Below are 25708 nucleotides of genomic sequence, written 5' to 3' on the forward strand. Positions count from 1 at the left end.
TATTGCAAGAGAAGAGTAGAAAGAAAGTGGAGAACAGAAAGGTTGCGGAAACCAAGTTAGTTCAGAATAAATTGTCAAAATGGACTATAGGAGGGGCAGTATTGACAAGTGGAGAAGGAGTAGGAATGGAAGAAATAGTGGGTGCATCGCAGCTGAATAATGTACACCCAGTGGATACAAGTGGGTATGGGATTTGGCCACAAGGAAGAGGTGGAGAATTTAGAAGAAGAGGACGTTGAATTCAGAACACCCAAGGTGAATTTCAAAATGCCCAGGGTGGAAGTAGGAATACTCAGGGAGGATATAATGGTGGGTTTGCCTGAGGGCCACCCCCAGTGTGTTGGAATTGTGGGATAACAGGACATATTGCGCTTGTATTTATAAGCCGAGGAAGCATGTAATAGAACAGACAAAACTCAGGAGGGGGTTCAGGTCATCCACCTCCATACAGCACACACACACACAAGAGGGCTATGCCCAGGATCACACGTCTTGTCAGACACAGATGTGCAAGCACAGCAGCAGGGGTAAGTGCAAATGCACCCACTGCAAGGGCAATCACAACAAGCACCTATGCAGACACAACAGAATGCAAACACAGGGAAAATACTAACACCTAGGATAGGGGGTGTCACTGTTGTAGGAGGGAATCATTTTGCAGGGACAGGGATGAATTTGTACCCTCAATAGGACAGCTCACTGGGTGACTTGATGTGTTCCGTACTATCAGTATTACTAGAACCCCAAGAGGAACGAAGGGTTGATGTGATGATAGAAGGCAAATCTTTTTCTTTTTTTGTAGACACTGGTGCAACTCGCTCTTGTGTAAGGGAGGGAAAATACCCAATGCCATGTATTGCCATGAATGCTCCAGGGTTCTCTGGAGCTACGAATTTAGTTCATTTTACTGATAAATGACCTGTTTCTATAGGAGAATGTGACATGTCTATCCCTGTATTATATTCGATGACAAAACATAACATGATGATTTCATTCACTGATCAAGGAATAGTGTGTTGCACTCCAGGAATACATTTGTTTAATTGAAAAGAGTTCATACTGGCATTGTTCATACTGGCATTTCCACGAGAAGTGGCTCAACAATGAGTCCCCGTAGATCCGGAAGTCTTCATGTATGGGGTGAGCATTCAAGTGACATGGCTAACTGGATTAGTAGGGAAAATTGAGGGGATACTTGATGAATTTTGATTTAGACCTCAAGCACCTATGGATGAGGACGAAGGGAAGAATATTCCTATACAATTGGAAGCAGCCATAGTATGAGGGAAAATAGCAATGCTTGAAGGTGTAGATGACGAACGCAGAGCATGGAGAACAGTGATATATCTTGAGGGGGGGGCTATAGATTGACTGACATAACAGATGAAGATATGTTCAGAGATATGTATTGTTTTTCATAAGCATTACATATTGGATAAATATTGAGAAAAGGGAAGTCCCACAGCAAATGGCACTAATGTGGCAAAGACCAGCATTTTATAAGGAAGACATAGAAGAGGTGCCAAGTGTCCTTAGGACTACGAGCCCATATGACATTGGCTTATTGAAGGGAATAGGAGAGGTTAAAATAAAACTCAATCCAGGAGCAATTTTAGCCCTAGCAAAACAGTACCCCATGTCTTGAGAAGCTGTGAAGGCATATTTGAGACTATTTCAGAGTTGATGAAACAGGGAATCCTAGTGCCATCGGTGTCCCCACACAATACAGCAGTGTATCCGATTAAAAAATTGAAAGGAAGGTCATGGAGATTTATCCAGGACTTGCGCCGTCTTAATCAGATTGCAGAAACAGAGTTTCCATTAGTTCCGAATTCTGCGACAATATTGTGTAGCATCCCAATTGAAGCTAAGATTTGGAAAATGTGTTTATTTTTATGCCGTTGCACAAATACTCCCAAGACTTACTTCCTTTATGTTCAGACAAAAGAGACTAAAACATACTCGAATACCTCAAGGGTACTGTGAGTCCCTGTTGATTTTCGATAGGGTCCTACATATGGATTTAGGTAACATTGAACTCAAAAGTGCAGTAATTCAATACATATATGACATAATATTCTGCAGTCAATGAATGAATGTGGGCAGGACTCTGTTCATTAAATTACTATATTGGCAGACAAGAGATACAAGGTAGATAAGGAGAAATTACAGTATTTCCAGAAAGATGTGTTGTACATAGGTCAGTTAATTTCACATGAAGGAAAGAAAGTGACACCTGAGAGAGCTGAGGCTATCATTAGAACACTCAAGCCAAATACAGTGAGGCAAATGCAGCTATTTCTGAGCTTATGCACTTATTGCAGGGTCCGTGTGTTTAACTACAGCACATATACAAAACCATGTTTGCAAGCATTTAACAAAGAACCAGTTGGTAAGGAAAATATGGAATGGACTGAAGAAATGGAGGAAGAATTTGAGGAATTAAAAAGAGCAATTTGTACAGCTTCAGTTTTGGGAATCCCCAATTATAGTGTAGAATTGTATATGTTCTCGCACACTAATGTGTCAGTAATGACAGCAGTACTCACAAAAAGAACAATACTAAGGTAAAACTTTGTCATATTATAGTGGGATTTTAGATCCAGTCATGAGAGGACATTTTCCATGTCAACAATCTTTGGCTGCTGCCGCATTTGCGGTTGAGAAGTCAACAAGTATTACCATGTGCTGTACAATGACGCTATATGTGTAGCACGCCTTATTTGCCATTTTAGAGACACCCAAAGGTACATTGATGTCACAAAGAGCATCTGCATATGAAGTGATGATTTCACTCCAGCGTAAGATGCAAAATAGTGAACCCAATCATGTTGGTAGCTGAACATATAGAAGAAGGTGATCATGTCCATGATTGCACTAATTATGTTGATTTTTATGATGATATACACAGTGTGAAAGAAAATGCTTTAGAAGGCGGAGAGATTCTCTTTATAGCTGGTTCTTCAAAAATCGACTAAACTAGTGGGGAGAGGCATTCAGGATCTGCAGTTATAAGAAATAGATTAAATGGTGAATTTGAGGGAGTAGCGAGTGCAAGACTACCGTCCCATTTTTTAGAAGAGGCAGCAGAATTGGAAGCGCTTATTGCTGCGCTCGAGAAACAAAAAGATCAGGAAGTGACAGTGTACAGTGACTCCACCTATGTGACATCAACTACACGCAGGGCTGTCAAGCTGGAAAAGGAGGGGTTATCTCTTTTCAAAGGGGACCCCAGTGCAACATGCATCTTTATTGGACAGGCTTATTAAGGCACTACAACTCCCAGTAGGCATAGCGGTCGTAAAATGTGCAGCCCATACTAAATTAACAGACTTTATTTCTCACAGAGACGATGCTGCAGACTTAAAAGCCAAAAGGGATGTGTATTCTTCAGAAATGTTGAGTTTTGAAACTGGACATTTTAAAGAAGTATTGAATAGAAGCATGCTGGTACGAGAGGGGTTTTATATGCTGTCCATTAAGCAACTATTAGAAATACAGGTTACAGCCCTGCAAGAAGAGCAGGATCTGTTAATCTTTCCCCACAGAAACAATATGGAGACAGGAAAGCACTGGAAAGCCGGTGATGCCAACAAAATTACTGAAAGTTGCACTCGAGCAGCTGCATTACTTTGCGCATATAACCTGAGACAGTCTTGCTGCCATCATTGCAGAAGACTGGTTTGTTCTCAATTCATTGCAACATGTTGAACAGTTCATTGTGAATTCCATTGTATGTCAGAAGTTTACAGCTGGGCATACACTAAGAACAATCGGAGGAGTAAAACCGCATCCAAATGGCCCATTTCAGCATTTACATATCGACTATATCGATATGCTGCAGACATGTAATGGATATAGGTATGTATTTGTGGTGGTGTGTCCCTTCCTTCGATGGATCAAAGACAGTCCTTGTACACATTCTGGTGCCACCTTCGCAGTGAAGTTCTTAGTGTGCAAAATAAGTTCGTCTTTATCTTCCAGTGAATTAATTGTTTTCTATCCCATGTTCCCTCCTTGTTGCCCTGTGGGAACTTTAAAACACAATTTACTGTATAAGCACCTAACACATGCCCAATGAATAAATAAATTATGCACTTCCCCAGGCGTCTTCAACACAAGTCTTGGGCCTGCACAAGGAGAATTGCTCCCTTCTCCTGGTGCTGCTTGGTTCAGTTCACAATTTGGCCAGGGGGAATGACTCACTTCTTCTGGCATCATTATCACAGGTTTTCGTCCAATATCAGGAGAATGACTCTCTTCTGGTATTACTTGGCACAGTTCACTCTCACTGTTGGGAATACATCCACTTTTCTGGTGGCCAGTGGTTTCCTCACTACCACTGCACCAAGGACAATATCCCTGGATGCCACCTTCTCAGTGTTGGGGTCCCAGACCCTTCTCTGGTGGTCGGTGGGTCCCTTGTTACCACTATATAGAGAAATATTTCCTCTGATGCTCTCCTTCTAACTGTTGTAACTCCAGACCCTTCTGTGGTTGGATCTCCGGCTCTTCGCTGCGTTCAGGCCCAGAGACCCAGGCATCAGCTGTCAGTCGTGTCTTTGGAATGTCGTCCTTCCAGTATGGCAGCTTTATGTTGCAGCAGTAGCAGTCTAGGTTTCAGCCCAGTCACCCCTCCGGACCAAGCCATGCCCACAAACCCAGAAATCAAATATCTAGGCTGTTTGCCGGCATCACTCTGCGTTGCTACTCTCTACAGAGGGCCAATACGCTCCATAAGTTCATCTTTCTTAAACCCTTATAGCCTTAACATATTTGGGTCATGACCACCCGCCTTGGATTCAGGTTTTCTGTCATCTTGTATCTACTTTATTTCAGCTCTCCTTCTATTCCGATGGCGCCGGGGCCAGGAGACTCGCACCTGCTAAATCCTATCGACACTCCAGCGTTTACATAGCTCCCACATCCAACCTTAGGTAAGTTAAGGGACAATCTTGCCAGGCATCTTGTCTGTGAATTTAATGTTCATTGACTCTCCAGGTGGCGTGAAGGGCTACCGGCCAGATCCATAGGAATTACATCCCCCAGTTGCCTCCTGCACACCATACACTAATGCGTCTGGCTCATGTTTCCTCTGGTACGTGTAGCAAGCAGTTTAGCAGCCTCCTCTCTCCCGTCTATTCTGGGTTCTTCTTTCTTACTCATTCTACAATCCTGCAAGGGGTCCAGCATTACTCCATTTGCCCTCGCTGAAAACCGGCACCAGCAAACCCTAGCAGCTCATCCCAGGGTTTTCTCCCCCACAAGGGTTTCCCTGGGGGCCTCTCTTTGTTCAAGCCTTTGAGAAGGGCCACTGAGGGGTCAACAGGGGAATTTCTATTATATGCACTTGGATCCACAGTGGCAGGTAGGTGGCCTTCTGAGTTATGACAGCAATTGTATCATTTGTATGAGTCTTTCTTGACAACTACTCCGAGCTAAGTATAACACCTTCTCTGGTGGCCAGAGCTTTCCTCGTTACCACTGTGCTGAGGAAGATTTCCTCTGATGCTAGCCTTCTCAATGTTGCTGTCCAAGACCCTTCTCTGGTGGCCAGTGGATTCCTTGTTACCACTACACTGAGGAAGATTTCCTCTGATGCTAGCCTTCTCACTGTTGGGGTTCCATACCCTTCTTTCATTATGCCCATAAATGTACTTGCTAATACTGGGCTAGGGAAAAGACACCTTAGCCTCTGTATCAACTCTGTTTCCCCTCCGGTTCTCATGTACCATTCCCTTACCTATTAGAGGGCTCTGGCACATTGCCAGAACTTCCTGCGACCAGGCACACTTCTCCAGCTCCATGGGCTTCTCACCCATTAACTTGTGTCTTTGTGGCATGTTCCTAGCTTCGGGATTGAGTCCGCCTCCATTGGAGGACCGATAACTTTTTTGCGTTCTCTTGCTGCTCTTCACTTTTCCACAGCTGTCATTGAGTGTTTGAATCTCCTGCGCTAGAGAACCCGGACGCGGGCTGCTTTGCCCAACAGGACTGGTTACCGCTGTACCTGCCACCACTGTGCTTCTTGTTAGGGCTGCGGTTGGCTCCGCAGCAGGGCTTGACTCATCCAACAGTCCTTTGTACATTTTTATACATTGTATCTAGTTCCTGGCATGCAGATTATGCAACTTAATCCTCATGCCTCCCTGGGGTCACCTCGTACCAGTTTTAACACAATAAAACTAAATCTATGTCTCCTCTGTTCTTCCTCGTCCTACTACTTTTGGCTTTGAGCCCTAAGAAACAACCAACAATACAAAGGTTTGCTTTAAATGTAGCGGATCAATGTACGGAGGGTTAAGGAATGTCGGGGAGTAGGAACATTCATTGGGCTGTACCCCAGGTGATCATACTTATCCCAAGAGAGGGAGTCCCTCCCTAGGAGGTTCTCCCGCTTTAAACCACCCCTAGTGGGACAATTGGGTAGTGCTCACAACTCCCTAGTCTTGTGGAAAAGGGAACCCCCTCGGGAGAAGTGACAAACCTTGTGAATCATCACAAGTCACAGATCATTAAATGATTAATTAATCACAGGAGAATGTACTTGTCACCAACAGACAAGCTGCATGTTTAGAGCCTCAGCATCACACGATAAAACATCCTGGCATGTTTTATTTATGTTTTTAAGAAAATCCCTTACTTCTTTGAATCAGATATTCATGTGTCTGCCTCCCTCATGGGTTGGGGCACGGGGAACATGCCCCTTTTGGCCCCCATAAAGACGTCACTAAACATGTGGTGTCATGTGGCTCACAAATATCCAATACAAATAGGGTGGGTCAGTACAGAAACACTGCGAACCTTCACTTCTAGTACTTTCCCTACCCAGGCAATAAACAGACAATGATCGAAAAAACAAAAACCACTCGCCACACCTAAGCAGTATACAAAATGCTAGCACTCTGACAGTATTCTTACCACTGAGTGGTCTGTTCCATTAAGAGAAACATTTAATTATCATGTGAAATACAAGTATTTGCAATAAAGAAATCACTTCCGTATACATAATTTTCTCCAAGTGAAGTACAAGAGTATAATAAAACCTCTTTATCACATTGAGCACATGTGATATATTTCTATTTTTAACAGCATATTAAAAATATGCATACCAACATGCTTCTTTAAGATATTTTGTTTAATGAATAAACTAAACTGATATAGAAAAACTTACAGTATGTCCATCTGTGTAGCTATCTGAGCGGCAAAGACATTTGTACGGTTTAAGGCTTGTGTCACACTGATCAGCATGCCCATGACAATTGCACCTATAAATGGGAACAAATAGAGACAAGACTTTGATCAGTTCAATGGTTTATGTTTGAAAACATATAAGCAAGCAAGATTCAAATAAATGTGCCCATTCTTGGTCTAACAGAGCAAAGATCATATCACAAGGCAAAACTCAGAAATTCCTATACATAGGTATGCTGATGGCAATATTGCAACATTCTAAAATAACAATGAATTTATATGAACGCATAGACATAGGTTATGCAATTATTATTTCCACATAACCCTACAGTACTACTGTAACGACATGTTCTTGGTGAGTAGTAGTGAAACCACTTACTAATCTTTGAAACTTCTACAAACCAACAGTTATCCCAAATATAAAGGTAAAACAAACTCAATTAAGAAATATACCTCCATTAGCTGTTCCCAGCGTAACCTATGCCATTCTAGCAGATCTTAAAGGACAATATTGGTCCATAATTTATAGGGCCGTTCTGTACCCCCTTCTTAAATATCAGAATTACCACTGATCGCTTCCGGGAAGACAGCTTAGATCCCTTTGCCTATTAATGGTCATTGAAAAGGCTAAACGTATCAGTTGGAATGAGTGGTATGGCAGCATAAGAACAGTATCTAAGTTCCATCTATCACACGGGCCGCTATTATTTTTCTTTGTAGATGCGTAATTGCCAACCTTGTTCCATTGGAGAGCCTAATGTGAAGCATCGTAGCATAATTACAGCACCAACGTTCAGTTTTGGCTTGTGAGGAGGCATCCTTCAGCATTTTGCTCTATAAAGACTGAAACGCTGAGCCAGTAATTAACTGTTCATTGACACTGGAACCACTGTGCCCTGTGTGAAGAGAAGTGGGGTGGAATGAAGTAACTTCCAAATGTTTGTGATTGTGAAAGGTGAAGGTGACCACTTAGAATCGTGCTCTTTCTGTTTGTTGGAATGCGAGCTGTTGTTGGAATGGGTGCACTTTGCCATTGGGACAGCAGTGGGCAATATAACACTGATACAGTGCATCAAATCTGTACAGAAACATACCTAATTGTTTTATATATATAAATTTGTGGTAATATGGGTTGAGGAAAGGCTATACGCTTCAGAGGAGTGTGAGTGTTATTCAGTAACAACCCAAACAGCAAAGTAGAATAGTCCAAAATAAAGGGAATATGTATGTATGTATTTATTTATTGAACATGTGTATGGCACCTATACAGCAGAAAGTGTTTCCAGGTGCCACAAGACAAAGAGGGAAAGGGAACAGTGGGGAATAGAGAAACAACAATAACGGTCTTACTCGGTCTTGTGACATTCGGATCGTGCAAGTGCAGTATAAAGAAGTGCAGGGGGAGGGGGAAGGTCAGGGGAAGGGATGGGATGAGGAGGGGGTGTTGGGGAGAAGTGCAGGGTGGGAGGGCAGGGGCTGGGCAAGTGACAAGGGGAGCCCAAGAGGGCAAGTGCCATGGGAAGCAGGGGGAGGAGGGAGGAGATAATTAGCAGTTGGCGGAGATAATTAGTATGAGGGCAGGGATGGACAGCCTCAGTAGGCTGGTCAGGTAAGGATGCATGAGGGCAAGTACTGATAGAGAGGGGTGCAGGGGAATGCTGGTCAAGGAGGGCTTGACCCCAGTAAGACTCATAAGAGGCTAGACAACCAGTCGCAGCGACAGTTGGAGCTATTCAACATATCCCACTATCTATCCAATTGAGGTTCTATAAAAATATATATACTTAAATTAAATACATAATCTGCCAGGAACCTAAATAGAAAAACTGTTTAATACACATAATTGTGGAAAGAACAGAGAATATGTGAGAAAATAGAGAATGCACAACTCTGAGCAAGAATACAGGGGTGAAAGGCAAATCAATAAATATAATGTTATTTCAGAAGGGATATGTCTTTGATGAAAAGGCTGCACCAGTGACCTAACATTTGCTAAGGTCCAAAATGGACCTTGGGCACAGTTATTGGTCAATAATACCTTTTTGGTGGTTCAACAGCATCAAAACAGTCTTCGAGATGTTGTGCTAGTGGATCAAACCAGTTCAGTTTTTGTTGGCCCAAATGGCAAACTGGCATTTAGTTGGTTTGAACGGGGTTGCTCAGAGCAGTTTGATAGTGGTTTTCTAGTGATGTACTTCAGAGCACTCACAGGGATTACTTCGGAGTTGAGCCCATTCAAGTCATGTAGTATCGGCTCAATGTGAGATGCCCTAATGGTTGAAGTCGAAGGTCAGTGATGTTACAGTATGCAGTTCAATGAAGCAGAATTTCTAGGTTGATTCAGATCGTGATTGGTAACTGTGGGTTTGAGTCAATGAGTGACACTCCAGCCGTTGAAGTCTGGTTCAGTGATGAGTGGTTGAGTTGATATGAGCAGGTGGCGGCTGTACAAGAACATGGTGCAGCATCAAGATGGTTAGAAGTTGCAAGCACGGTGGTTAGTAGGTTTGGTTGTGTGCCAATACCAGCACCAGTGGGTCCTTGAGGTTTAAAATGCGGCAAAGCTGGTTCCAAGGCAGTTTGTTTGGTTTGAGGTGATGTAAAAGAGAGATCCTGGTTGTCTTGGATCTCCAAATGCTTAGGGTCCCACCCTGAGGTCTCAGGGATAGGTTCTGCTGTTCCTTTTCTTTAGCTCCCAAGCAAAGGAAGTTGGCCCACATGTTCAAGAGTCTTTCACCATGAGGATGTCCTGTGCAGCAGTGTGAGATGCAGGTCTTGTTTCAGCAGCAGGTCACCCCCAATGTGCCCTGTGGATGTGAAGGGAACAGAGCTTGCCTTTTCTTTGGACACTCAGTCTTCACATCAATGGTGGAGGGCTTTGGAAAAGAAACTCTACCAACAGATGTCCAACAAATTCTTCCTTCAGTAGTTGTTCTAATATGAACCATAGCAGGAGTGGGGAACTCTTCTTTTAAAGGCAAAATCACACAGGCGAGGAGTGAACTTAAGCAAACCTGATTTAGTGGTCCAACACCTGTCTTGGGAACAAGTAGACTACTTTGCCTTCTGACATCATAGCCAAATTGCTTTGTGTGAAAGTAAGTGTAGGGGACAGGAAAAAAAGAGATAGATCGGAAATAAGATGGTGAATCATTCCTTCAGGTAGTCTAAGCACTGCTTGTTTATGTTACTTATGTCTCCTTCTCTTGTCAACAACATCAAAGTCCCTTTTGGTATGCAACATACTCTTGTGAGCCAGTCCTTTTGGGATGATTGACCTCGTTAATTCCTTTTTCCCAGGCCAGCTCACGCTGGGAGGCTGGCTCACTAAAGAGGGTGTTATCAGTCCTCAAACGTGATCAAAAGGAGATGCATAGCCATGCCGTCTCCTGCCCTGTCACATGGCCATGTCAGTCTGTAGACCAGAATACACAACCCTTCCAAAGCTGAGAGGAGCTCACAGTGCTGACACATATGATATATCAAATGGATCTGGCTGTATTGAGCATGCAAGCATTTCCAGCAACATTGTATATTTAATAAAAAATAAAAAGCCTTGTTTTTCTATACACTTGCTAGATGGCATCCTTCACAACTGATTTTAACATGTGTGCTACTAAACTCTGTACATGTGTCACTTTGTTTTAATGTTATCAAGATAAATCAGAAAGCACGAAAGATTAAACAAAAAAGTACATTTACTGCCATGATTGTTAAAACAGACACACATATTCACATTGCTCATGTGTAAACACAGATAAAAAGCAAGTAGCACTAAATACATAGGTCAAAATATGTTTTGGGGGGCATCGTCAACCCTGTGATTATAAGTTAGCATATATTAATGGCATGAAAGCGAGGGATGTTTTGGCATAAGTAACCAATTTCTGTACATTATGAACTGGTAGTCCATGCTGAAGACAAACCTCAGGGTGCCAAACGTTCCACCCTTTTTCTACGTGCTGTACAATTGTTATTACATTTCATGCCCAGAAAGTAAATTCTGCTATCACCCCACTTACATGCAGAAAATCAGTCGGCAACCTCACATTAATTTAATACTGATGTTGACAGAAAGGCATGAAATCCTTGGTATTCCATCTGCACTTTACATCAGTAAATATTAGGCAGAATCCATAATAATGACATCAGTCATGCAAGTACAAAATGATCCAGCATCACTACTTTCATTGTGGCAAAATCATGCTAGCCCTTCACACTACTGCATGATTACCACATGCAGTAATGGTAAATGAGTTTGGCTAAATTACCAGGAATTGTTCAGCAACTCTAACCCCTGCCTTAATTGTCTGATAAATGCCTGACAAACAGGTCACAGACACCAGAAATACTGTTTGATGCCCCAGAGGAAATTTCTCAGATGGGAAATAAATTTCACTGAGCACAACACCTTGACAGTTGATGAGCAGGTACAAGTGGATCCAGGTCATATAGCAGAAGCCCCACCCACCTGTCAATCACTGCTAAACTGTTGGTGTCTTCCTGTTTTGCCACAATTTTCCCTACTTAAGCAGCCCTCCAGCCTCTTTTCCTTTGCAGTTGGTGAGCAGGTGCAAGTGGATCTAGGTCAGGTAGCCTAAGCCCACCCACATGTCAATCACCACAAACCTGTTGGTGCCTTCCTGCTTACCACCCTTTTTCAACAACTTAAGCAGCCCTCCAGTATAGTTTCCTTTGCAGTTGGTGAGCAGGTGTAAGTGGATCTAGGTCATGTGGACTAAGACCACCCAACTGTCAATCACTGCTGTACTGTTAGTGCCTTCCAGTTTTGCTGCCCTTTTTCCCTTCTTAAGATGTGTTGGGAAGAGGGTGACCCCGTCCCACCGCCCTAAGAGCTTTAGAGTGAGGGGAGCGGCATTCAAAACATTATGATGGGCTATGGGGCAGAGGGGACAGTGGTAGGACCCCATCCGAATATATTCAACCCACATAGTGTAGCCCAAGACACGAGCAAGACTGCCATTTTGTATAGATGTTAGTGCATTGTGTGTAGATGTTAATAACCATAGTGAGAAGAGAAGGCCTGCATGGTGAATGCGGAATTTCATGCATTAGGCCCTCAAATCGAGATGAGGGAAATCTCCAGCTACCCCTGAGCTTCCATGAGGACGTCATAAAGCTCATTCATTGGTCTAACAGTATTGCAAAGATGTTTTCCTATCTGCAAGGAATATGTGCTACAAGGCGCCTGGTGTGCGTGTTATCCCACAATGGCCAAAGCATGACCCGGATCATCCCCTCAAGATTCCTGAATTCCATGGCACCAGGTGCCCTTTGGCCACCAACCCCAAAGTAACAAGTCCTGAAATGTTCAAAGAGAATGGACAGTGCACGTCTTTGAGTGACAATCATCTGATTTATATTGCAAGGTACTGGGAGGGATACATTATAGTTCAAAATGAGGGTGGAGACCTTGGGGCCGGATGGCACAGAAGGGAGTGAGTGAAATGTGTGTGTGAAGGTTATAATGTCCAGAACCTCCTTTGTGCCAGTCTTAAGGCCTGCCAGGTGCACTGGGGTGGAACCAATGAGCTGGCATCGCTTATGGGGCAGGCAGATCCTATATAGGCGCACACCAACAAGCCAAGCAGGTTTTTACTGTATATATTTACGTCATTGATGACAATGTGTTTTTTTTATAGCATTCTGCTTGTACCCTCTCTCAGCAGAACATTCTTAGCAGCAGAGTTCTTTGCTGTTGCTCTCATCTGTCTGTAGGATAACACATCTTATCCTTACAAAATCAACTTGGGCCTTCCTTCCCTAGTGGGTTGTATTCTCTCTGGTGTGAGCATTCAGAGGTTTGCCTTCAATTGGTGACCCCAATGTGGTCCCAGCACCCCCTGTATTTGCAGAGGCCTCCCGACCACTTCCCTAGGAGGAGCCACGCCCACTTACAGCGACCGTTCCCAAAAAAACATGTGTTCCGAGTGGTTTAGCAGGAGCCATTTTAAGAGAAGTCCTCTATGCTCTTTGAAGCAAGGTGCGGTTCCGAGGATAGTGCAGGCCGGTGTTGGAACTACGTGACAGAGGAGTTTGGGTGAGCATGCACATGTGTGCAGACTCTTGTAAGTGATAACAAGTAGGGGACAGGTGCATGAGGAAGTGTGAACATGTGGAGAGCGAGGTTGTTGATGTGACATTGGTGTGGTTTGCGTTATCTCTTATTGGTGTTTGTATTGTGAAGAGGTTATTTTGGTAAGGCATTATAAGGTAAGGCAAAGGTAAGGCAGGGAGCCCCTCCTAGGAAGGGGAGGGAAGGTGGTACCACGATAAAATATATTATTTGAAGGAGAAATATGGAAATAAAAATAGTGGTCTCATATAAGTAGTGTGCCTCGAACAAGAAGTGTTTGTTCTTTTAGCTTGTATTCTATTCATGTTTTATTGGATGAAGACCAGGACCTAGGAGGGGCGGTAATTGTGTATGTACTGGTGGGGTGTGCCATTGGAGTGTTTCGTGGAGTGGTGTGTGTACGCAAGGGAGGGGAACATAAAAACGGGTGAAGAAGTAATTTTCTTTCTTTTGTTGTAGATTGTCATAAGCAGCAGCAGCGTGCCTGGTGTGTCAATAGGGGCCTTACAGGGTTAGGAAGACAGACAGCACTAGTATGGGGGGAGGAACACCACTAGAGTGTATGTATAAGGCCCTGCCACTGTATCATGACAGGGTGGAGAAATACCATAAGCAGTGGATTGTGGAGACAGGAGGAGGGGGGATGCCCTGCCTGAGCCAGAGCAGGGCTCCCACACTAAGAGTGTTTTGGAACACATGTCCACATTTTTAGTAGCTAAGTATAAAGGGAAACAGCTTCAGAAGAGAAAATAAATTCTAGACCTCTGGTGGATGTTTGAAAACACAAAGGATGAAGGGTATTGAGCAGGAGCGCAGATACAGAAAGATTGAAAGTGCCGGAGGGGAGAAGGAGTGGGTGGGGTGTCAGTGGAGCGCAGGGGATTATATACCATGGTAGCGAGTCCCGCAGATGGGTACACACATCCAACCTATGTGCCCACTGTGGTAGGGACCCCTCCAGAACCAGTAACACCACAGGCTACCTGTACCCCACCCCATATGCATACCCGGCCAAAGTATCGGTTTATGCGGGTGTCCGGTCAAGGGGGTTTGAAGATAAGTTGGCACAGTTGCTAACATTACTGAACAGGATACAGGCCTCCTTAAGAGAAGTGAGGGATTTAGGGGTGTCGGGAGAAGGATCGGGAGAATGGAGATCAGGGGAGTTGCTGCTCAGGATGGATACTGAAGGAATAAGACATAAATGTGTTGATAAGGAGGGAAACAAGAGTAATGGAAAATTCTTAGACAGGAGTATACGGTGTTGGGAAACAATGTGAGGGAGGATGATAATGCTAAGTTTGATGAAGGTCAGGGTGAAGAAGAGGAAAGGGGTAAAGAGGCAGTTCAGATTACCCCCAAGTAAAATGTTCAAAGGGGGCATGTTAAGGCATAGGGCCGGCCAGATGGCAATGTTAAAGAGAAGGGTTGTTATGAAGAAGGGTTTGGGAAGTGGGGCAAAGATGCAAATTCCCCTCATACATAGGGGGCAGGGAGGACACAGTATGTGCCCTGCCCCAGATGGATAAAACCCATTTGATTAAGGATCTCCCACAGCTCCCAGCAGGGTCGAGTAAGTGGATATATGAGTTCAAGAGGCTAACAGTTGGGATGTCCGTGGCAATAGGGGACCTCAAGAGTTTGACAGTTGCTATAATTGGGGAACGGGCAGGGAATATGTGTTAAACAGCTGAGTTCCTGGGAATAACCCTTGGAGCTGATATACATGATGGAGCATCCTTCAAAAGAATTAGAGCACAGGTTTGGGATGCGCTACGAAAGGGCTTTCCCAAACACCCCTGATTTACAGTCCCTGATGCAATGTACAATGGGCGATGATGAGGACCGAGCAAAATGTATTCTAAAATTACAAGCGATATGGAGAGCTGAAACGGGAGGACCTTGGGATCATTCAATACCATTTTTCCATTTCATTGTAAAGAGAGGTTTGCCAAAAGAATTACAGAAGGCATTAGATAAGATTGTGGGTATCAAAGCAAACGGGTGGTCAGAGATACAGAGTATAATAGTGCACCATTGTAAAAGAATCAAGGAGCGGGACAGAGAAACAGCCTAAAGGCATCAAACAGAGGAAGCAAACTTGGTAGAAAAGAAATTAGCAAAGGTTGTTGTCCAGGCACCAACGCAAGTACGGGTGGAAGGGACAGAGGGCCCCCAGCAGGTCATGAGCGCCGCTATTGCTGCGATCTGATATGAAGGAGGACAAGGTCAGTGGGTCGGGAGCAACAGTACCCCAGCCCACAGTGGCAGAAATAAGGACCGCAAAAAGTTAGACACAGAGGGGTTGGGTTTGGACCATCACAATGTTCGAAGTGTTTGAGGTGGGGCATTTTGCAAGGGAATACAGGAACAGGTCTGCAGTGGGGTATAACTATGGGTCACCGCAGCAGGATCAAGGACCCCAAGGACCCTGAGCACTAGGGTAACTGCAACAGGGTCAGGAGTATCAAAATCAAGGGTATCTACAGCGGAAGTCCCAGACATACAATGAGCAGCCTCAAGTATCTGATATACAGATACGGCACCTGCAGCAGCAACAGCAGGGGTGTGTGGCCCCAGTCAATTGGGTACCAAGCAGAGCAACTGCTCCCTTTGGAGGAGCAACAGTGATGGGGGTATCCCCTTATCATTCCCTGGAACAAACACATATCCTGATTAGGTCAGCCCACAGAGAGCACTCACATATCTGGTCATGTCAATGACCATCCACCCTGAAGAGGACCCCTTGGTGGGGGTGGAGATAGGAGACAAACAGTTCATATTTATGGTGGACTCTGTTGCAACACAATTGTGCATCATGGAAGGGAATTTCCCATTATCATGCAAATATCTTGACATGCAAGGATTTTCTGTGGCTATTTCCATGGTTCCATACACTGAGGAGCTGGATGTAAAGGTGGGAGGGAAGGTGGTGCGGGCTCCCCTACTATATTCTGAAATTCCCCCTGTCAATTTGCTGGGCAGGGACCTGCTCAGCAAATTAAACATGACAATATAATGTACAGATCGCAGTATATTTTGTTCCGCGCCTGGGATGTGCGCAATAGGGGCAATGTTGATAATGCATACAATGACATTGAATGTGGTGGTTCGCGTATTTCCTTTGGACCCGGACATGTTCATTTATGGTATTACTGTGCTCATGGAGGTCGGTGCCTCAGATTGCTAAACAGTGTTGGCGAGTGCTCACAGATTTCATCTATCGTCCAGTTGCGTCACTTGAAGTGGTGGTGGGAATAATATTGTCGCTGGATTTACAGGGATTGTTGGTCTCTGACAAGAGGTTTGTCGTGCTAAGAATTGACACAAATGGGTGTGAGTGTCGAACAGTTCTTGGTATAGATCCAACAGTACAGTTAAAGGAAGTGACTGATGACGAACAGTTTGTGAACAATAACAAAAATGGGGAGATATTATTAGAGATTTGTATCCCCTGTGACATAATTGTACAGTACTGAAGGGTGCAGTGCCCCCTGATGGAAGTAATAACTCCATCTCTAATCCTTGACAAAGGGTCTCATTACACGGTACGCAGTAAAAAAAGGCATTTACCGGTATGGCGCTATTAACATGTCCGCCTTGGCAAGAAGCCGCTAATTGCTTACCATTACGAGTACGTGGAGATGAGCATAGCGCCATGCCGGTAATGACCCTACCGCCATGCCGTTAAAGACCCCAAAAAAAACCTTAGCAGCACCGACGAAAGCGCTGATACCACTTCCGACCTCCTGCACCACACAAATAGCGGTCACCGTTAAATAGCGGAACCGGAAATAGCGTCATCGCACAGGAACGGGAAAGAGCACGGCGGGCATCTTTAAAAACACAATCCATTGCCATCCTCTGCCCCCTGGACCTGTTTCGACAACTGTGCCATCCCAAAGCCACAAGGATCCCCTCACCATGCCAAAGGCCATAAAAGAAAACACCGACCGCCAGCGTAAAGAGAAGTTTATGAACGAGGAACTCATAATGCTGACAGAGACCCTAGCAGCAAACTCTGATGTGGTATTTGCCAACGGCATGCGGCGGGAGAACCTGATCCAGAAAAAGGCCATCTGTGCAGAGGTCGCCCTGAAAGTGAGTGCGGTGGGCACCACCACCCTCACTGTCAGGGACTGCAGGAAGCGGTGGGACGATCTCCGCCTCCGGGTCCGCAGCATACTGTCTGCGAACCGCCAGCTGGCCATGGCCACAGGAGGTGGCGCTGATTCACCAATTAAATTGAAGGAGTGGGAGGAGACCTGCGCCAGCACGATTGGCGTTGAATCTATCAAGGGAGTCGGGAGCATGGTGTGGCCACTACATCCGATGGAGGTGAGTGTACACATGAAACAATGCACTGTGAATGTTGAGGCACCCCCTGTGAGCCCAGATTCACCTCATGGATGCGGCCACAATCATACATGCACACAACCCTGCCCATATGAGTGTCACACCTCAACACACACACATGCACGCATCACCACAGACAAGTGCCACACAGAACCATGCATGGAATACCCACTCAACAGCCCCATCACCTGAATCCCCACCAATGAAGTCCCAATGCACAGAACAACATGATGAACTGAATCTGCATGAAGCACGTTGAACCATCACCAATGCCATCCCCCTCTTTGTCCCCCACAGGCTCACATACAGACAGTGAAGAACCTGCCACTGCGACACAGGTTCCCCCTGCCAAGAAAAAACCCAGGGCACAGGAGACAGGGGACACCCCCACCACATCAAGGGGCACAGGGAGGAGTGAGCCCCTGCAGAGGGTCAAACATTGCAAGAGCGCCACTGCACCAATACCGCAGTCTACGCCAGCAACAATTGCCACACCCACTGATGTGAACCCCCCACCACAGGTTACACCCACGGAGGGCCCACCCTCCTCTGCCACAAGTTCCACTGGTGAGGCAGCAGCCACAGCGCTGCTGTCAGATGTGGAGGACCCTATAGAATTCACCATGCAAATGCACACCCCCACCACCCCAGGAAGCCCAGAAGCAACTCCACGGCCAATACCAGGATCCAGTGTCCATGACCAGTCTGGCGAGGAGAACACTGGAGGGTGCTGGAGCCCACCGATGGCCACACCTGATGTCCGGGACGTAGAGGAAGGCGCAGCAGCCACACCACGAGCTGGCCACAGTGGCCATGACCGGGCCACCATCAGGCAGCGCCAGGAGGACATTACAGTGCTGGTTGGGAAGCATGTGGAAGAGGCTGCCCGTCTCAGGGGGGAGATCGCAGAGACTGCTAGGCACTCGAGGGAGGCGATGGAAGCCTGCACCAACAGGCTGTGCATGGAGATTGGCCAACTGAGGCAGGTCCTCACGCGCATAGCGGACGCGATGGACAGCCAGTTCCCACCACCACCACAGGGACAGACAGCCACCTCATCATCTGCGAGTTCAAGGCAGACAAGCCCCCTCCGCCACTCCATGCACACCACGCCGCACACATCATCCCAACCTCCTAATGGTGGTGGTGGCAATGGGAAATAGGGACAGCAGGGTCTAGCTGGCACGTGTGCAGCAGGACACCAACATGGTGCAAGCCACACATGGGATTGTTGTGGGGGGAGGGGGGAAAAGGGTGTTTCGGGAGTGTTGTGGGGGGAGGGGGGAAAGGGTGTTTCGGGAGTGTTGTGGGGGGAAGGGGGAAAGGGTGTTTCAGGAGTGTTGTGGGGGGTGGGGTGGGTGAAAGGGTGGTGGGATAGTTGGGGACATGCACTTTTTCATCTCATTAAACCGTAATACACTGGTGACTAGTTGAAACACAGGCTTGGACTTCATCATTGTGTATGTGTACTTTATTGGTGACAGGGTCCATTGTGCACTTCACCACTAATACCCATATCCATCCTACAAAGTTAAACCACATGTCTCTGAATATTTGGTTGATCAGATGCTGTCGCACATCGCGTCCCTCCTGGGCATCGCCTCATGCATGACCAGCATCCCCGTCACCTCAGTCCTCATCACCATCATCATCATCCTCATCAGGTGGTTGCATTTCAACGTCAGGGGGCAGTGGCACATTCCGTCTGATACACATATTGTGCAGCATGACACATGCCATGGTGATCTTGGCCACCTTCTCATGGCCGTACAGGAGAGCCCCACCCGACCTGCTTATGCACCTGAACCGTGTCTTCAAAAGGCCAAATATCTGCTCAATCACGACACGGGTACGGGTATGTGCACGATTGTAGTCCTCTTCGTGCCTGTTCTGTGTGTTCCATACAGGGGTAAGGAGCCACCTCTTCAGGGGATAGCCGGCATCACCTGTATGGGGGGAAGAATGGGGACCTGTTACTGTTCACCTCAAGAGCGGCCTGTACATATCACACAAATCGACTTTGCATTGTGATTGAAATCCACGATTACCAGCGTGCATGCAGATGATCTGTGTGACTGCAATGTGCAAAGCTGAGCTCGACCCTGCAAGTGGACTTGCCCGATTCATGCCTCCGACAGTAATTGACATGTCCTGGGTGAGGCCAGGTCTTAGGTGTCCCTGGGCCCAGGCAAATTTGGTACCACACTGCTAGTGTACTGCCATTTCGACATCGATGTTGCCATGCTGTGAAGCATCACTTCAGTGGTTCTATAGGTGTGTGGTTCAATGCTATGGCTAGGGGTGATCCCTTTGCATGCATTCAAGGGCACATTGCTGTATTGATGTTGTGCTGTGCTAATTCTGTATAACTATCGTGACGCCATGTTGCTGATTTGTGTATTATGTGGTGTGGCATGATGTGCAATGTGGATGTGGATGGATGTGTAATATTTGGAAACCTGGATTGTTCTCAATGTTGTGCAGCTTCAAATTGCATGTGGGTTCTTCTCAATTACATTGTGGCCTTCCCCGATGGACATTGGCGTATGTCCATTTGTCTACGGACGACAGTCAACACCCAGTTGGAGTATGTATCTCTCCCCCCCAATCACACTGCCATGTGCTTGCCCTGCTACTCACCAAGTAGCCACAAACGTTTTCCGGCTTGTCGCTCCATGTAGCGTGGTATGGTTGAGTTCCGCAGGACCATAGAATAATGGGTTGATCCGGGAAATCGAGCACAACAATGTGTGATTATCTTGTTTGCGTCACATACAATTTGGACATTGATGGAGTGGAATTGCTTTCTGTTTCGGTAGACTACTTCATTGTGATGTGGGACCACCAATTCCACATGGGTACAGTCGATGGCCCCGATGCAACTTGGATGCCTGCCAGTGAATAGAAGCCAACTTTGGTGTTTGCGATCTCCTGGGCAGTCCGTGGCAGGAATAAGTGTTCACGTACATGCTTCACGAGGGCATCGAGTACCTGGTTCAGCATGCGTGAGAATACTGGTTGTGAGATGCCATGCATCTGCCCCACTGTATGCTGGTAGGTGCCTGTGGCCAGGAAGTGGAGCACAGTCACCACCTTCAGTAGAGGGGGGATGGCATTTCTGATGTCTATGAGGCTCACAATGTCGTCATGTATCATGTCCACGATGCTGGTGATGGTATCCCGATCCAGACGGTACAGGGTGTGTATCTGCTAAGGGGTTAGGTTAAATGGACTGGCTCAGATCCTGGGGATTGGTGGCTGTCTCTGTGGTATTCCTAGGTGCCCTGGTGGTGCTTGCTGTGCCTGTCTTGCCCTTCTCCTCCTCCTCCTGCGTCTCCTCTGTGCTGCCTGTTGTTGTTGCTGCTGCACTGCAATCATGTCCTCCAGCCCATGTAATGCTGCTAGTATTGGAACCATCTTGGTGTGGGAAGGGGGGTGTGAAGGGGTGTGGTGTGCTCCTTTTGTGCTGCCACAGTCTCCATTGCCTCTACCTGTGCTGATTGTGTCCACCTGTGGCAGGTGGGAACACTGCTCAGTTCTCTTAACGGGTGGTTTGTGATGCCGGTATTAGCGGCATGCCGGTAAGGGGTTTTTGGGGCTTTACCATGCCGCTATTAGCATGTCCGCATGGCTTGTGATGGTGTGCTATTAGCGCCATGCTGCTAATTACGGGATGAAGAGTCGTGCGTCCGCGAACTAGCCGCTATTAGTGGCACCGTACTTAGCGGTGCCGCTAATAGCGGTAATCCGGGTCGTAATTGGCATGGGTGTTTAACGATACCGGTATTCCCTTACCGGTAACGTTAATCCCTTACCGCACAACGTGTAATGAGGCCCAAAGACTTACAACACATGCCTTCATAGTTGTGGACTACAAATCCACACAAAAGTAAGACTACTGAAGGACGTGACCCCTGTGCGTATAACACTATGATGTAGGACTTGTGCCCCATAAATTATGTGGTACAAAAATAATTTCAAGTTGTCCGGAATCCTGTGACGAGTTTATGTAGTATTCCCAAAGAAGCCACATACTTCACTGTAGTGGACTTCTCAAATCCACTCCACCATGAGTTGAGGTAACTCACAGCATTTACACAGGGCAAGATGCAGTTCAAACAAACTAGGTTACCTCACAGGTCCTCTGAGAGCCCAAGCATATGTGACAGAATACTGCAAGCTGATTTAGGGACTATTCAGGTGTCTAGCACATTTATCCAATACATGGATGATGTGTTAGTGTGCAGTGGCAGTGAGCAGCACTATCAAAGGGATTCCATTACACTTTTGCAATTGCTGGCCCATAAGGGGTACAAGGTTAACAAGGCTAAGTTGCAATGCTGCCAACAGGAGGTGCTCTACCTGAGACAGTACATACAAGCAAAATGGTAAAAGGATACTACCAGATAGGCCACCTCAGTTAAAGAAATGCAGATGTTTTTGGGGCTTTGCAACAACTGTAAGGCATGGATTTTAGATTACGCAGCATACACAAAAACACTTCTGCAGGCCCTTAGGGAAGCACAGAAAATGAAGGATCATAAGTTACTGTCTACTGCAAATATGATCAGTTTGATGATCTAAAAGAAGACATGAGTTCAGCACCCATACTGGCCACCCCAAACTAGAAAAAGGCATTTTTCTTGTTCTCATATTCAGACAGCCAGCTCACGACCGCAGTATTGACACAGAAAAGTACTATGGGCCATAAGCCGTTGGCCTATTACAGCGGCACACTGAATTCAGTGATGCAGGGGCAGTTTCCATGTGCATTGGCAGAGGGTGAGGTGATCTTTGTTGATGGGTCATCCACAATTGACTAGGAGGATAGACAAAGACATACAGGGGGAGCAGTGGTATGAATTGAGGAAGGGGAGTACAAGACAATTGTTATGAAAAGATAGCCCAAATATTATTCTGCACAGGTGGAGGAACTAATAGCGCTCATCGAAGTAATGGGAGCGTCCCGAGGGTGCCATGTCAAAATATATTTGGACTCTGCATACGGACTCTGGACTATTGGACTCTGCATACGTCAGATCAAATGTGCACGCTGGTCTATCCTGCGGGAAGAGGAGGGGTTTTCAGAGGGCAGATGGATCCACAGTGTAGCATGCAGCACTGCTAGAAATACTGATAAAAGCATAATCTCAGCCATCTGTTGTGGCAGTCGTCAAGTGTGCCACCCACACTAACGGGACAGATGAAATATCAATGGGGAACACAGCTGATGATGAAGCAGCCAAAATGACGGCATATCTGCCAAATGAAATGCCTGCTGAGTACATTGTAACCACCTTACCAGCCAGTGAACATTCTGCACCTTACACAGCATTGCCTATCTCCCAGATAATAGAGTTAGAGGGTAGGGCACAAGAAAGGGAAAAGGAAGTTTGGGTACAAAGGGGATGCAAGCAATCCCCAACTGACCTGTTATGGAGACAAGAGATCTCAGGGAAGACAGTAATGCCCCAGGAGCTGCTAGCAGTAGCATTTGAACAGTTACACTATTTGTTTGACAGTTTGAAGCAGCACATCGGAGCATATATACAGGAGGACTGGTTTATAACAAACATCCAGGAGAGCATCACAAAAATGGTCATACATAGCACCACATGTCAAGGTTTTAGTACAGGGATTACACTATGGATATAAAGGGGCACATTGCCCCACCCTACTGGGCCGTTCTGTGAATTCCACATAGATTATGGTGATATGGGTGAACGTTGCAATGGCTCCAGATACCTCATAGTAGTGGTTTGTCCTTTCTCGAGGTGGGTGGAAACAGGGCCTTGTGCACATCCGGATGCCAAATGCACTGTCTCAGCATGTCACAGCACTACTTGGCATTAAGCACCGGATGTGTTCAATTTACCACCCACAGACCAACAACATTGTGGATCAACAGGCTCCTCAAAAGTAAATTGCCAAATTTCGTAAAACACATTGAAAAATAACTGGGGGCACTGTTTGCCCCACGCCATCGTCAGTCTGTGTACACAGCCCAGCAAAGACCACCAGTTGTTACCTCACGAGGTGGTCACTATTTGGCATATGCACACCCCCATAACCCCTGTAAGAAGAGCTTCAGATGCACACAGGGCAGCAGCGGTGTTAGGGGATGAGTTCAAAGATGATCTAACAACACTAACGTGGGCATTTAAATATGTCTCTCAGCAGATTGCACCTCCCAGAATTGAGACAACAAATACATCACATGTAGCAACCACAATGGATCCTGAATGCATGATCACACAACCATTGCTGCCTGGTAACTTTGTGCACATTCGTAATTTTATGCATAGGTGGAACAACCCTCGGTTCCACAGGCCCTACAAGGTGGTGTTTTGCACTCCCCTCGCTGTTAAGGTAAAGGGCTTGCAATATTGAGTACACCTCTCTGACATCGGCAGGGCACCTCCAGAAACATTAGTTATCTTAAATGGAGGGGCAGCAGTACCTGCACCCTATCTACCTCACCAGACATGGGCCTCATTACAACTCAGGCGTTAAGGGTTAACGCCGTCGTTAACCCTTAACGCCTGATTCCAATTTTAACGGCTGCTTTTAGCAGGCGTTAAAATCCATGGCGCTAAACCGCCTTGGTGCTAATTACGGCACCGTAATTTACGGTGCCGTAATTAGCGCCTTCCCCACTCCCATTATGCCCTATGGGGCAAAAATGGGAATGGGGAAGGGTAAATGGGAAATGGGGATTTACCGCCCCACTCACCTTGGAATGGGGCGGTAAATCCGCCATCCACCATGGTGTAAACATAGAATGTTTGTGCCTTCAGAGGATGCAAAGAACATGTTATCCCACATCATTGCAGCCATCTATGGCCTGGGTGTTTATATGAAGAAGGAGGGAGGAGTACAGGAGAGTGGCTGGTTCACCATTGCATTTGACTGGGCTCTGTCGTGGTCCGGAGCGATCATGAAGATGTTGATGCCCATAATCATGTTCATCCTTGTTATTTTCTGCACCTGCCAAATGGGCCTTCAATGTTTTGCCAATGTGGCATTCAATAGTGCTAGAATTATGCTATCAGTTGGGGTTTCAAAAGCACCTTGTGAGACAAAAGGTATTGAGGTCCGGACTGATCTCTCACATTGTGGCCCTAAGTATGAAATGCTCCCCATCCCATATGGAAATGAGGGTGATCACTTATAGCATACTATCATTACCCAGCCCCCTGATATAGAGAATTAGACAAAGGTTTGGGTGAACCTGACAGGGGATGGGGGATGCATCTATATTACTTGTTCACCTGAGGAATATGCTTTTAGGGGGGATAGTTTGCAGTCAGTATGCAGGGCATGGATACCAATAAGGGGGACACAGTCATAAGTGGAAGCAGAAAGGAGACAGCGGGAGCGGAGGGGTATTAAAGAGTTTTTTTACTGTAGAAGTAACAAAAAGGGGGGATTTTGGGAAGGGCATGACCCTGTCACACACCCCTAAGCACTTTAGAGTGAGGCGAGCAGCATTCCAAACACTATGAAGGGCTAGGAGGCAAAGGGGAAAGTGGTAGGACCACACCCCAATATAATCAACCCACATAGTGTAGCCCAAGGTGGGAGTAAGACTGCCATTTTGTATAGATGTGAGTGTATTGTGTGTAGATGTTAGGAACAATAGGGTGAAGACCAGGCCTACGTGCCAACTGTTGCATTTCATGCATTAGGCCCTAATTGCAAGACAAGGGAAATTTCCAGGCCGCAATCATAGACTGGCGCCTGGTGTGCATGTTATCTCACACTGGCCAAAGCATGACCCAGAGCATCCCCAGGCAACCACAAGTTACAGCCCATATAACTCACTAAACCTCAAGATGCCTAAATTCCATGGCACCAGGAACCTTTTGACCACCAACCCCAAAGTAACAAGTCCTGAAATGTTTGAAGAGAACGAACAGTGCACTTATTTGAGCGACAATTGTATGATTTGTATTTCGAGGTGCTGGGAGCGATACATGATAGTTCAAAATCAGGGTGGTGACCTTACAGCCAGGTGGCATAGAAGGGAGTGAGTGAAATGCGTGTGTGAAGGTTAGAAGG

At 46.1% G+C, this 25708-nt stretch overlaps 1 protein-coding gene across 1 annotated transcript in view; it reads right to left on the reverse strand.

Moving 5' to 3' along the window:
- The window catches only part of USH2A (usherin), a 4817015-nt gene that overhangs the window by 4488698 nt on the left and 302609 nt on the right, over positions 1–25708 (reverse strand). The window contains exon 9 of the mRNA XM_069608572.1: positions 7175–7268. Coding sequence (XP_069464673.1) covers positions 7175–7268 — 94 coding nt within the window. The remainder of the gene's footprint in view (positions 1–7174; positions 7269–25708) is intronic.

This window comes from Ambystoma mexicanum, chromosome 4q (genome assembly GCF_040938575.1).
Source record: "Ambystoma mexicanum isolate Mex_15411 chromosome 4q, UKY_AmexF1_1, whole genome shotgun sequence".
Taxonomy (NCBI): Eukaryota; Metazoa; Chordata; class Amphibia; order Caudata; family Ambystomatidae; genus Ambystoma; species Ambystoma mexicanum.